General features: G+C 33.5%; 2 protein-coding genes and 1 non-coding gene across 5 annotated transcripts; 1 reads left to right on the top strand and 2 right to left on the bottom strand.

Annotated features, from left to right (window-relative positions):
• Positions 1-3,716: 3,716 nt before the first annotated feature.
• On the bottom strand, positions 3,717-7,903 carry LOC141833310 (uncharacterized). Of its 2 annotated transcripts, none has more exons than XM_074720717.1 (8): positions 7,734-7,903; positions 7,581-7,648; positions 6,027-6,146; positions 5,883-5,956; positions 5,538-5,592; positions 5,276-5,380; positions 5,084-5,192; positions 3,717-4,022 (listed from the first exon to the last, which is right to left on the bottom strand). In XM_074720717.1, the coding sequence occupies exons 1-8, from the start codon at positions 7,901-7,903 to the stop codon at positions 3,896-3,898; spliced, it is 828 nt and encodes a 275-aa protein (XP_074576818.1). In that variant the 3' UTR covers positions 3,717-3,895. The 2 variants fall into 2 exon arrangements, with proteins under 2 accessions (XP_074576818.1, XP_074576819.1); XM_074720718.1 differs by having other exon boundaries at positions 6,027-6,128; positions 7,734-7,831.
• Positions 7,904-8,823: 920 nt separating this feature from the next.
• On the top strand, positions 8,824-12,988 carry LOC141833516 (tRNA(His) guanylyltransferase 2-like). 2 transcript variants are annotated; one of them, XM_074720985.1, is made up of 8 exons: positions 8,824-9,071; positions 9,172-9,292; positions 10,174-10,305; positions 11,358-11,402; positions 11,602-11,771; positions 11,867-11,952; positions 12,351-12,458; positions 12,685-12,988. In XM_074720985.1, the coding sequence occupies exons 2-8, from the start codon at positions 9,189-9,191 to the stop codon at positions 12,817-12,819; spliced, it is 780 nt and encodes a 259-aa protein (XP_074577086.1). In that variant the 5' UTR covers positions 8,824-9,071; positions 9,172-9,188; the 3' UTR covers positions 12,820-12,988. The 2 variants fall into 2 exon arrangements, with proteins under 2 accessions (XP_074577086.1, XP_074577087.1); XM_074720986.1 differs by lacking the exons at positions 8,824-9,071; positions 9,172-9,292 and adding an exon at positions 9,323-9,347.
• Positions 12,989-13,797: 809 nt separating this feature from the next.
• On the bottom strand, positions 13,798-13,869 carry TRNAC-GCA (transfer RNA cysteine (anticodon GCA)). The gene has a single exon. It is a non-coding gene; the product is annotated as a tRNA-Cys (tRNA).

Below are 13,869 nucleotides of genomic sequence, written 5' to 3'. Positions count from 1 at the left end.
GGAGTGTAGGTCTCCCAAAAGGTAACGGAGGCGTGGAAAGGTTTCCTCCGACTGAATGGAGATTGTCCCTTGAGTGCAAAGGCAGAAAGGAGCTTGATTGCAAGGTCCACCGGTCGAGTAGGGACGAAAGTTAGTGCATCTCTATGTTTATAACTTTTTTTAGGAAAACTTAGTTTAATATAGTTGCTCACAACATAAAAAAAAATTACTTAAGTCTAAAAAAAATAAATCATATTTAAATTAAATATAGTAAAATTTAATTACAAAATTTTTTATGCTTTATAAAATTTCTCTTTTATTAAAAATTAATTATTAAATAATTTTAAATTAAAATAATTAATAAATTGATTGAATTAGTTTGATGCTTATGCTAAAGTAGACAGGGGCAAGCAAAAGTTCAATTAAACCAACTGAATTTAAAAATTCTATTTGGTTATTTTGGAATTTTTATTTTTTCTAAAAAAATCGATTATATCAGTTAATTCAGTTCAATTTCGATTTTAAAATTTCTCATTCGATTAGACTGAATAAATCGAATAAATCAAAATAAAAAAATTAATTGGTAAACTTCTAATTAAGTAAACTTATAAATCTCTAATTACTCAAAAATTCTCCTAAAAAACGATTTGTTTTGTTTCAATTAATTTGGTTCGGTTCGATTAGATTTTAACCGAATACTTAATCATAAATTTAGGAGATGTAGTTTAGATGGTAACACACTTGCTTAGCATGCAAAGAGGCACGTGCATCGATATCTTGTATTTTAAAAATTTTTAGAAAAATATAGTTTAATATAGTTGCTCATAACATAAAAAAATAATTTTTAAATCTATAAAAGATTAAATTATATTTAAATACAACTATTTGTAACGTAGCATGCTTCACATACGAAAGTCACGAGAATTGATACCGTGCATCTCCATGTTTTTAAATATTTTTTGAGAAAATGTAGTTTAATATAATTACTCACAACATAAAAAAATAATTTTTAAGTCTATCAAATAATTAAATTATATTTAAATTCAACGTAGTAAAATTTAATCATGAAATTTTTTTTATGCTTTATAAAGTTTCTTTTTTATTAAAAATTAATTGTTAAATACTTTTAAATTAAAATAATTAATAGAATTGATTGAATTAGTTTGGTGCTTATGTTGAAGTAGATAGGAGTAAGTAAAAGTTCGGTTAAATCTGTTGAACCGTGTTAGCAGTAGTCCTAGAGCAATTATGTGATGATTGACTAGAGACTTTTGTATAATATTCTATTATTAATAAAGGCAAAGTTTGGTTATTATATTTACTTCATATTTTTGCCAAATAACTAATATAATGTACTTGAGTAATAAGTTCTAATCTACATCATATCAATTAGTTGAATTCACAGTGAGATGATATAAAAAATACTACTCTTAATTATTCCTAGTCAAGTATTAATATTCAAGGAAAATATTAATTCATTGAGACTAGCATGTAGGTCAATTGATTACTTGATCTCACAAGTTATGAATATATAATATCATGTTGACACATGAGTATATATTAGAAAATATATATTGAATTGACTCGTCATTAGAAAGTTTCATGGATTGTTATATGAGTATCATAAACTTTCTCATGTGACTATTGGTATGAATAGTCGTTAGACCCGAAGTCACTACGGTTCCCTATATAAAAAGTTATGTACTTTGGTATCGTCAAACATCACCCATAATAGGGTGGACTATAAAGGCGATCACTGGGTATGCAACGAATTATGTGAAGGGATATAAGTAATATAGATGATATATATCCCTCCCATATAACGGGAGTAATATCTATGGTCTCCTTGATCGAGTAGGATTACTAAATGCATGATCATGTTCAAATGAGTCAATATGAGATATTGAGTTCATTGGTTTAAGTGAGTCCATTCGGGGATCAAAAAACATAAAGATTAATATCGAAGATGACACGATTTATGCTTCATTGATCAATCTATATATCGAGAATAGAAAGACATCATCATACATTATAATAGTCATGAAAAGGTTAGGTCGGATCTCAACTTTCTCGTCACTTGGATAGCAATGATGCATTGCTAGATGCCGCTCATTGCTTATGTGTCTAAAGCGATTTAGACACATTACCAACGTTACAAGAACCTATTGGGTCACACATAAAGGACACGATGCTTTAGAGATTGATTGATTTTAGTTTGAATAAAATATGATTCGAATTGGATTAATTGAGTTAGACTCAAGTGAATCCAATTGGATTATGAGATTGAATCTAATTTGAGTTAGACTCATTTAGATTAGACTCAACCAAATTTGAATGAGATATTGATTCATTAAAATGTTTAATGAATTAATAATAGAGGAAGATCAAGAGTTTTTCTCTTCACTGATGAAGCGAAGATGAAGAGCAACATGAGAAACAAGTACTCTATTTGAGTTTTAATTGACTTTAATGTGGGGAAGCTAAAGAGGTAAAAATATTTCATATTCATGAGATGAATATAAAAAGTTTTTCTTGTATTTTTCAAAAGGAAACAACACATTTTAAGCTATTTTCTCCTGGCTCTCTTGGCCGAACACCCCTTTTCTTCTTCCTCTTTGTTTTGGTCGAATCTCCTTGTGTGGCTAGCACCACAAAGACGATTCTTCTTCGAAGCTTAAGATCGTGTCCGTGTGAATGCGCATAGAGGCACAGACGCTTGAACGTACAAGAGATCTAACGAACCGAGGACGAGCGGGATAAGTGAAGGATATGCTTCAAACATATAGATTTATTAGATAGATAAATCAAACTTTGTACAAATTTTCTTTTGCATGGATTGCTCGTTGAGATCCTATTTCCGCTGCGAATTTGTGTGTCATATAGGATTCCCTATAAACCGATCAAATTTAAAAATTCTATTTGATTATTTTGGAATTTCTATTTTTTTCTAAAAAATTGATTATATCAGTTAATTTGGCTCGATTTCAATTTTAAAATTTCTTATTTGATTAGACTGAATAAACCAAATAAATTAAAATAAAAATCAATAAATTACTAATTAAATAAACTTATAAATTTCTAATTAATCAATAAATCTTTCATAATACTTAAAAATTTTAATTATTTCAGTTAATTTAATTTATTTCGGTTAATTTAATTTTCAACTGAATTAATCGATATTTATTTGTTGAATTTTTATTTGAAAATTTGATCAGTTCGATTATTTCAAAAAATTCAATTTGTTCTGTTTCAGTTCAATTTTAACCAAATACTTAACTCTATAAGTAGAAGATGTGGCTTTAATAATAGAGTGCTCGCTTAACATGCGAGAGACATGACATGTTTTACATGCAAGAGTTAGAAGAATTGATACCGTGCCTATGTTTTTAAATTTTTTTGAGAAAATATAGTTTAATATAATTTTTTTTACGTCTATAAAAAATTAAATTATATTTAAATTCAACATAGTAAAATTTAATCATGAAATTTTTTTATGTTTTATAAAGTTTCTCTTTTATTAAAAAGTAATTATTAAATACTTTCAAATTAAAATAATTAATAGAATTGGTTGAATTAATTTGGTTTTTATGTTAATAATTAATCTAGTTCTTAATATAACCAGAGCATCTTATTCAGCAAAATTTTAGTCGGTTTAAGTCTAAATTAGAAATTTAACTTTATTATCACTGTGAAAAAAATAATCTCAGCTACAACTCTGAAACCAACTAAGGGGCCAAATTTGAAGCAATCAATAACGTTGATAATTATAATCTACCAGTGCTATTTATTTGATAAAAAAAATAAAACAACAAATTAAACCATCATGAAATTCGAATAGATTTTTAACAATAAATATTAAACGCATACCTGATACCTACTTGTTCACGAGCAGATTGGTACAGTTGCAAGTCAGTTGTCAAGAAGATTGCATGGTTATCTCAAATATGACTCCTTCGAGGTTTGCGATAACCGTTCTAGTACCTTGCACTTCACTGATCTGCATTCCATGCTTGAGAGCTTCATCGACAATCATCGTGTCCATACTGTTTAAGGGAGATGTGGAAAATACTTTCAGTTAACATTTTGTTTGGGCATAATCCATTGAATGCTGATATTAAAAATATGGATCAGAGCTTAAATTAGAACAATATGATTTCCATCAATTAGTTTCAGCCATTGGATTAGAATACAAGAAAATGCAACAGCTCTAAGTTTACACGATTGTGATGGGGTAATATTGGAATGGTGAGGTTTAGAGCCAAGCTCACTTGAAAGAAGCTTAAGTATGGTCATATCAATCTTGCGAGGGAATGAAAAAACAGAATGAATGAAAGCCTAAATATGGTCATATCAATGTAAGCTGCCGAATTGAATTGTCCTCGTTTGATACATAATTTTGCTATTTACAAACTTCATCAAATCAGGTAAGTACTTGAACTGCATCATATTTGAATCTCCAAAGGAACAAAATAACATTAAAAGTTCAGCTACTTTACCACTTGTTCCTAGCATATTCTGTTTACTCATAGCATTTTAAAACAAGCCTTCGATGGAGAATAATGGACTAATCAACAAAGTTTATAGGATTAACTGAGTTATCTACTGTCAATTTAAACTCAAGTGTTTTGGAACAGTGCTTGAAACAAAGTTAAAGACCCAATTCTCCTATGCAGACAACTTGTGGCATTTGGTATTCAAACAGATACCGTCCTTAATCACAGTGAATTGTTTGAAAAATGTTGTTCAGAAACTTTGGGTCTTGATGGAGATCTGAAATCTTTACTGGAAGATTATGAATCATGACATCCTACTTTAGCCTGAAAATTGGAGTTGTGAGCTAATGAAGAGGAGACTAGACGATAAAATTGCTATTAAGTTGGGCTTAAGTATTTTGATCAGTTGTTGGACCAAACAAAGCTAATAAGTTAGCTATCTCATTTGGATGACTTGTAATATAATTGAAAGTAAATTCTCATTTCAGTAGTGCTAGAACAATGTATAGTCGAAGCTGTAGATGAATACAAACAATAACAAACAAGGTAATGTCAGATGATCGAAAGGAATAAGCTTATGGCAACAGAATGCTTGAAAGTAATAAGCTTACTTCTTCGCTCGAGATACGTAGGCAAGTATAAATTTGCACTTGCCACCCTTAAAATGTAGAAGCTCCTCTACGGTACTGAAAAGAGGAGGGATGCTGGACTGTTGGAAGCTTATAGATAATGTCAAGGAAAGAAACATGACTTCTGATATGGAACAATAAAAAAAAAGAAAATTCTAGAAATATAAAGGATATAAATGTCAGCGCCAAGGACAAGATCAAATCCTGCAGGGTGCTCCTGCAAAATTTTGCTCAACTGGTCACTGTTTCCCCATTCTAATTTCAGAGCTCTTCTTAATACTGCAAATAAAATGAATCAAGCGACATTATTTCAAGTACCTACTTAGCAACGAACATTACTCTTGCTAGAGGAATAATGTAGTTGAAAAGAATATATATACTTTTATCAGTTTTCAAGAAAAGAATATTTGACTGTTAAAAAGCTTAACTACCTTACCAGCAGAACTTGGATCATCTAACGATGACTGAAGTTCTATATTTTTCCTTATTATCTGAGAGGAACAAGGAAAACATCAGGACATAAAATTAAATAATAACTGGCCAAGGAATAAAGAAAGAACTGCCACCTGACTAATTAAAGATACCCTTCTTTATTACTTTAAGTACATATTGATCAATTACTAACTTATCAAACTTTCTTTGCAGTTGTCTACTCAAAATAAAGATTAAAGGAACATCTTGATAGAAAATATCTAATCAATGAAAAAAAATTGTAAAATGTAAAGTAGTGATGTATCCACCAAACCACAAAATGTACTGACAAATTGAGTTTGGACCTTGCCTCAAGAACTTCCACATTGTGGTCAGTTAGTACAATCTCACTGCAGAATCTACTGCATAAAATACCAGTGATTCCTGTTAAAGAAATGCATAATTAGTATGCTAGTATTTCACAGAAGATAAAGGCAAGTTGTTTCAAACTTACCAACTCCAGATCCTAACTCTATAATTGAACATCCATGGAGTATTCCGGCATTCTCTGTAAGGTAATTGTTTAGCAAAACTGCACCAGGCCACACTAATTGCCCTGTAAGATCATAATCAGCTGCCAAAAAAATTGTTGCAACTCATTACAAACAAACAAAATCATTCTTGTCTCAAGCAGCACAATACTAAATAAATATGAAAGCAGACAACCAGTTTATAGGCAGACCTAGTTCAATATTAATACTAAAGTATAAGTTTTAGTTGGGATTAACATAGCTTGTTGAAATAATAAGTGCATACTTCTTTATCTTTTTAATCAACTGAATACACATGAAACCTACTCAACTTTATCTGAGTTTGAAATTGGAAAGGATATAGCCCCAACTTTGAGAAATTACAAATCTAGAAACTACATGCTCATAGGGGAGGCAAACCAAGTCCGACAAAACCACAACAAAAAAAAACAGTTATCAGTTTAATAGTTCAATTTTAGTTTGAAATATAGTGGAAATTTACATTTCAGTTCAATTTCATTTTGGGACAATGGCAAGCCAATGTGTCAACAAGCCAATTGAACTGATGAGAAATTATGAGGACACATGCATATACATTTATCTGTCAAACCAAATGAATAAGACCAGTTTGGTTTCTGAAGCTTATCTATTTTGCTTTAGTTTAAAAATTTTCAGCTTTAAAATTTCAATTTGGTTTTAGATATCTTCCATAGACCAATAAGCTGAACTGTGCTCGCCCCTATTTTCTTGTACACAACAAATCTATCCATCGGAGAAGTTCATGCTATCTTCACTACTATGTTTTCTTGTTCATACGGCCAAATGTACCCTTATGTAGAGTTAGTTAGTTGTACACGAAGTTAAATCAAGAATATAGTAAATTATGCTCCATTTTCAGGAAAATGAATAAATCTAGCACTCACACTTTTAATTGATATGTGAAAAGTATTAACACTTCTATCATGATGTTGACACTCTGAATTGTTAAGTGACTTAACATTGCTGACTTGTGCCAAGTAAGCAACCTAGTCAATGTTAATTCAACCTTAAAAACCTGACTACTTGAATCTCATGATATCCCACCGACCAAAGCAATGAAGGTTTTATTAGGATTACTCAGGTATATTGACATGGAATTTAGTATCAAATTAGCATTTGACCTAGTAGCGATTTAATAAGGTGCTAATTTGTTACACAGCCAAAGTAGTGTCTATATAGTGAAAAATGTAAGTCGAGATAAATAACAAATGTATATGTGTGTATGTGAATTATTAGTTAAATTGTAAAGTAGATGATCTAAAAATTGAGAACCACAATTCTAGTATTGATATTTGATTATAGGATGTTGATTAAGGGAGCAATTGGTGCAGCTAAACCGAGTCTTGATCTTGTAATGGTATGCCAAACTTAACAGTATTACTTTGTCTTGATTTTACTCGATCCTTGTAAGCTTTAAGAATATCAATGAACAACTCCTGATTCGCCGACCAAAATCATAATCAAATGGGATAACAAAAGAAAAGAAAGGCGGAACTTACTGGAAGCGGAGCGAAGACATAGTAGGCGAAGGGAATGACACCCGAAAGTGAAGGTGGTGAGCTCATAGCTGCGCCAGAGCCAGAAAACACGGTTTATGAGGAACCAAGCAGAAAAAAAAATGAAGAAAGAGACATGTGTGGAAGGAACAATACTCGCGGTTGACGAAGATGGATTCACCCAAGCAGATCGTGTCGTCGTCGCTTTCCTCCATCGCGCAAATCGCGTGGCAAACCCTGCTGCTGTCCGTCGCCGTTGCACTGCACAGCAGGCGCTTCAACCTGCAATGCCAAAGAAATAGGGAAAGAAAGACTGCGAAGCCCATGTAGTAATCGACTGGGCCTGTAGAGAAGCCCGCACCATTTGTTCTATCTTTTCACTTTGCCCCACATAGTTTCATAAATAGCAATCCAGTTATTTGCGCACTTTCAAAAAGGCACCACTATTTAGCAAAATCATCAAAAAAAAAATCTTCCGATGAATCCATGTCTCCTTTTCTCCCTTCGACGCCCCGCGGGCCGCGCCGATCGTCTCCCATTCGCCCACCCACGCCCTTGTGCCGTGAAGCTCCGCCTGGATCACCCGATCCATGGTGCTCATCCTCCCCCACTTTTGCGTCTCAAGATTGGCACCCCTCATCAACGTCAGGTTCGCCGGCAGCCGGAGACAGCGAATCGCACAGAGGTGGAGCTGTGAGAAAGACATAGAACACCGCGTCGAGGTCGCTGCTGGAGAAGCCGCTCTCCGAGCTAATCGAGGAGTACACCAGCGCAAGTCACCCACTCTCGTATAGCTGCCAGCTTCTCCAGCCGCCAGAGACGTCAGATCGCGCAGAGGTGGAACCACGAGGGTGAAGGAGAACAGAATGCCGCGGATATTGCTGGAGAATCTGCTCGTTCGAGCTCGCGCAGAGGCGGAACCGTAGCGTGACGGAGAACAGCATGCCGCGGGCATTGCCGGAGAATCCGCTCGTTCGAGCTTACCGGGGAGGATAATACCTCGCAACTCACTGCCCTCATCGTCGTTATCTTCAACGACCCAGAAGCGCAGCACGGGGTGGACGAATAGGAGACAATCGGCGCCGGGCATCGAAGAGGGTAAACAAAGGGCCGATCTCAGTAATTTTAATTCATCTTTGAGGATTTCCGGAAAATGGGCATTGCCGAAAATTCGCAGCGAATTTTGCCTCGTTAAAAACTCACACACTCTCTCTCATGGTTCTTTTTACCACTGCAGCGGCAAGGGCACAGGGCTTCACGGCGCCCCCGTCTTTCACCGTCGACGCGCCTCGTCCTTAGCAATCGCTGTCTCCGGCGACTCCATAGTACGGTGCCTCTCATCCCTTCGTCGCCGCCCGCGAGACACCTTCCTTTCTCCGCTGCCTCTGTCGCTGCCGCCAGCCGCCCTAGCCGCCGTCCACAGTCGAATCCGCCGCTCTTAACCCGCCGGGTGAGCAGAAGAGGACAGTTTTTCTCACGCACATCAGACGTTCGGTGAAAGTTCATATCGCACTACCATATAGATTTTGTATTTTTAAGTTTGTCTTATGTAATCTATTTGAATTAATTTGTTCTTCTGCAAGATATGCTGTAGGCTCTAGTTTTGCTTGAATGGCTAATAGCAAGTACGAGTATGTGAAGAAGTTTGAAGCTGACGACAGATTGCCTCCTTCCAATTGGATTGTTGTCAGAATCGATGGTTGTCATTTTCACAGGTTAGAAGATTTCCTTGACCTAGAAGAAGAACGTGAAGATCAAAGAGAAACTCTGGTCGATTATCATGTTGCAAAATTTAATTGTCATATCATGGAATGAATGAAAAGATGAGTTAAAGATAGTAAAACAGTATGTGCTCTATAATCACACTAAGCATTCTTTATCTTGTAAAATAGATTGCATTCCTTAGCACACTTAGGGCAATCACTATGTGAGGCTATCAACAACACGAAGAATCTGTATGCAGACCCTTGCTGACTAGAAAATTTTTAAAATGAAATATCCAAGGTCAGAAGTTGATTGATGATAATCTTCATAGAAAGAGTGAAGATGATAAGCTTTATGACAAAAATATCAGTAGCTTTCCTAAATTATCATCCTATGGCTTTTAACAATTGTATTAACTTTTCATGTTTATATCATGCTTTACTCCTCTTTTGCTTGGCATTGACTAGTGTACTTTGATTTCATCAATTGGTTTGACGTATGGGATCTTACATCTCTTTTTAACTCTTTCACTTGAACTAATAGGGTTTGCTTCTTGTTTAAAATTTGAGCACAATATATTTAATCAAGAAGGTAATTTTTCAAAATCAAGAAGACAATTATAAACTCCACTATGTTCCTTTCCACCTTGTCAAACATCCATAATCTGATACACCATATGTTCTCTAGCTTTTACTTGTTTTGCTGAACAAAGTTCCCTTTTTAGGAAGCCATTTTTGTCTTTGATGTTCTCTGGAGAATTACTGTCATACTACTAAATCACATTTAGTGCATGGATAATTCAAACGCTCAATTAGGTGGCGAGACTTCTCATTTCATTCCCCATTCTATTTTTCTATCACATATCAGATATGTTTTTCTCTCTCTCTGATAGGTTTTCTGCAGAACATGCATTTGAAAAGCCCAATGATGAGAATGCCTTAAACCTAATGAATGTGTGTGCTGTTTCGATGCTAGAACAATTTCCAGAAATTGTGTTTGCTTATGGTGTCAGTGACGAATACAGGTACTAATCCTTAAATCTACTATTGATCCCAATTGTAATTTTAGTTATATTATTTTTTTATTGTGTGTGTGTTTTTTTTTTTGGGGGGGGGGGGGGGGGGGGGGGGGGGGGGGGGCAAAATGGATAGAGAGATCTGTGTTTTACTAACAAGGTGTATATAACAAAGTACAACTTAAAATTCCATATGACCTCGAAAAAGTCGCATCTTGAAAAGAGAAAACTATATTATGGGGGAAAAAATAAAAACATAATAAGATCTACATAGGTGACTGGTAACAATATGATAGCATTTTAGGTACAGGGATTTCTCCTCTGATAAAATCATAAGCATAATTAAAGGAGAATCTATCATTTCTGAACTATAGTCCAAACTATAAATATGCTTTCCATACACTGTGGTGTGACTGATTTTCTGGAAGCCTATTCCAGTTACCATTTATAATCAAATCAACTACCTGTATTATTTGTCTGGGAATACTCAGAAACAATGTTTCTGTTCATTTCCAATACAAAGCACCATCAGGCAACCAATTGTCAATCCATATGCTTAATACAATGGATAGCATGTTCTGTTGAGGAAACTGTAAATCTAATAATGAAATATGCATTAGATAGCCCACTAAGTGTCAACCTGTTATACTTGGATGTTTGTTTCTATGTTATCATAGATTTTGTATGAATAGCAACATGATATACAAAACTTATATGTCCATTTTATTTATTTTCCTTTTAACTTTCTTTGCCTAATCTTGCTTATTTTTTTAGTTTTAAATTGATTAAAGATAGAACATTTCTTATCACAACTACAATTCCACCATTACTTGGCAAAAATTCATACTTTTTTCTGTCAGGTGACACAAAATGTGATACAAGCAATGTGCATACAACTTTGCATACCAAGTTGAATGAAACTGTATAGTAGCCCATCATTTGCAATCTTATCAGCTATTTTACAATATATGAATCAAACATCTAAGGTGACAATCTTATAAGAAGACTTAAATAGGTCGAGTATGATTGTACTGAATCATCTGATATTTACTTTTTTGCAGTTTTATATGGAGGGAAAACACTCAATTTTACCAAAGACGAGAAAGGTAGATCCTTTCCGCCTTTTGCTTTTATGAATAGGCACATTTTTATATATACTAATGGTGGATGATACTCTAGATTGTTATGTGTTATCCTATATCTGATCTTATTCCATGTTCCATAATTAAAATATTTGCCTGAATTAGAATGATAAATATGATGTTGATGATTCACTGACTGTTTGCTTTGATTAAAATAATACAGCAAATTACTTTCACTCTGTGTATCCTATTTCACATCTATGTATGTGATGAAATGGAAGGATTTCTTTCCCCACAAGGAGCTGAAAGGACCCCCATATTTTGATGGACGAGTTGTATGTTACCCAAGAGCAAAAATGATCAGAGACTATCTGGCATGGAGGCAGGTTGACTGTAAGTGCACAGATAAAGAATCAGAAAATTTTGTTGATATTACTCCAGCAATCAAAGCACACCAAGATCAGGTTAACATTCACTTTGTTTTGCAGGTCACATCAACAATCAATACAATACATGTTTTTGGTTGTTGGTTAAGTCAGGAAAGACACAAAAGGAAGCACAAGAATATCTCAAGGTATGGCAAACCACCCATTAACTTGTTTATTTTTATAAAGGGTTCCCTTTCACTCTAAATACAATGGATTAATATTTCTGTTGAATACTGAAATAAAATTTTCTGAAAAATTATCTCATCTAGTTGAATTGTCATAAAATATGATTCTAGCAATTGCTTGTCCTTCTAGTAGAGAAAATAATGAAATACCAAATGCAGCAAAGAATTATTATTATCTTGTAGAATTTTTCTCTAATTTACTGAATACAACATAGCATAGGGTAGTTATTTTAATTTGTTTTTTGATACAATTTTATGGCATCACTTCTCCTAGTTCATATGTTTAGTTATGCTTGAGCCTTTTACTGCATATGTACTTTCCTGATGCTTCTCTTTGCTCAAAATTTATTATGCTACAGGGCACACAAGCAAAAGATAAGAATGAGCTGCTTTTTCAACAGTTCAATATTAATTATGATAAGCTACCTCAAATGTTCCGAAAAGGATCTTGTATTTATAGAGAAAAGGTAAAGTAATCATTTCTTAGTATCTTATTTCCCTTTCATAGCAAACTTATTTTATTCGGTTCACTTTTTCTTCAAAATAGTTTGCATAGAGAGTTGATTTATAAATGTCGAATGTTGTTTTGGCTTCCTTTGCTTTCCTTAAACTAAGAAAGCAGAACTTTGATACGAGGCTTTTCATTTTCATCCATTCTCTTTGCTGATATTTACCTGTTCGATGTAATTGTAGGTGGAAGAAATAGTGAAGGAAGATGGCAATGCCAATGCCGTCGCGAGAACTCGAAACAAAGTGGTTCTGGAGCACATGGACATTATAGGCCCCAAGTTCTGGATCCAACACCCTTATATTCTCCAAGAGGATTAGTGCTATCAGAATTGAACCTGTAAGACCTTTTTATGACCAATTTATTTTGTATGCGTCATGATTTTAAAATGCAGTTGCTGAATGCTGCCCTGCAGTTTAGACGGATTTGATGGAGATCATAGTGGTTGCATATCAGTTGAAAAAATAATTTATAGTTGATCCCTTCAAATCTATTTAGACTAAAGAAGATTTTAAAACAAGATTTACAAATTTCAGGCAACAGGTGGGCCTATTGGGCCAGGCTTATTATTGGCTCCAAGGTGAGTGTGAGTCCAACTGTGGGAAAGAAAAAAAAACTTGCATTTATTTTTATGAAAAACTTTTTTCTTTTTTATTTTCATGTATCGTTTTTTCATAAAAAGGTTTCCCTCGTTATTGTTTTCTTAAAAGTGTGCTCTTATCATTTTCTCCAAAAGAGTCTACTTTTTTAAAATAAATAAATAAAACAGTGTCTCAAATTGTAGCGATTATTTTCAATAACTATTACAACTGCAACTGGACAATAATTGCTATTATTGATTTAATTTTGATCAAATTAAAATATTTTTAATAATTTAAACCAATTTAATTACGAGTATTTTAATATAATATTAATTGATATATAATAATTTTAACTAAATTTTTAAAAACTGATAATATGGATGTCCCTTGTGTATGGGTATGATAAATAATTGAGGATTATAGTACATTGAACCTTTTTTTCTAATTCATGTTAACTAATAGATAATCTTATTCTAGTGGATAATTGAAAAAATATTTGATAAAGAAGATCCATTGAAGATAAATTAAAAAAGTGAAAAAGTAACTAATATATAATCTTAATCTAGTGGATAATTGAAAAAAATTTTGACGGAAAAGATCCATTGAAGATAAATTTAAAAAGTGAAAATGTAAAGGGTAATCTTATTCTAGTGGATAATTGAAAAAATATTTGACACAGAAGATCCAATGAAGATAAATTAAAAAATGACAATGTAAAGGGCCCAACCGGATTCGAACCGGTGACCTATTGATCTGCAGTCAATTGCTCTACCACTGAGCTATGGACCC

This window comes from Curcuma longa, chromosome 8 (assembly GCF_044706935.1).
Source record: "Curcuma longa cultivar G26 ecotype Majalengka, Jawa Barat chromosome 8, ITB_CL_G26_1.1, whole genome shotgun sequence".
NCBI classification, from domain to species: Eukaryota; Viridiplantae; Streptophyta; class Magnoliopsida; order Zingiberales; family Zingiberaceae; genus Curcuma; species Curcuma longa.
Note: the sequence above shows the minus strand (reverse complement) of the source record. Positions and strands in the feature narration are given on the sequence as shown.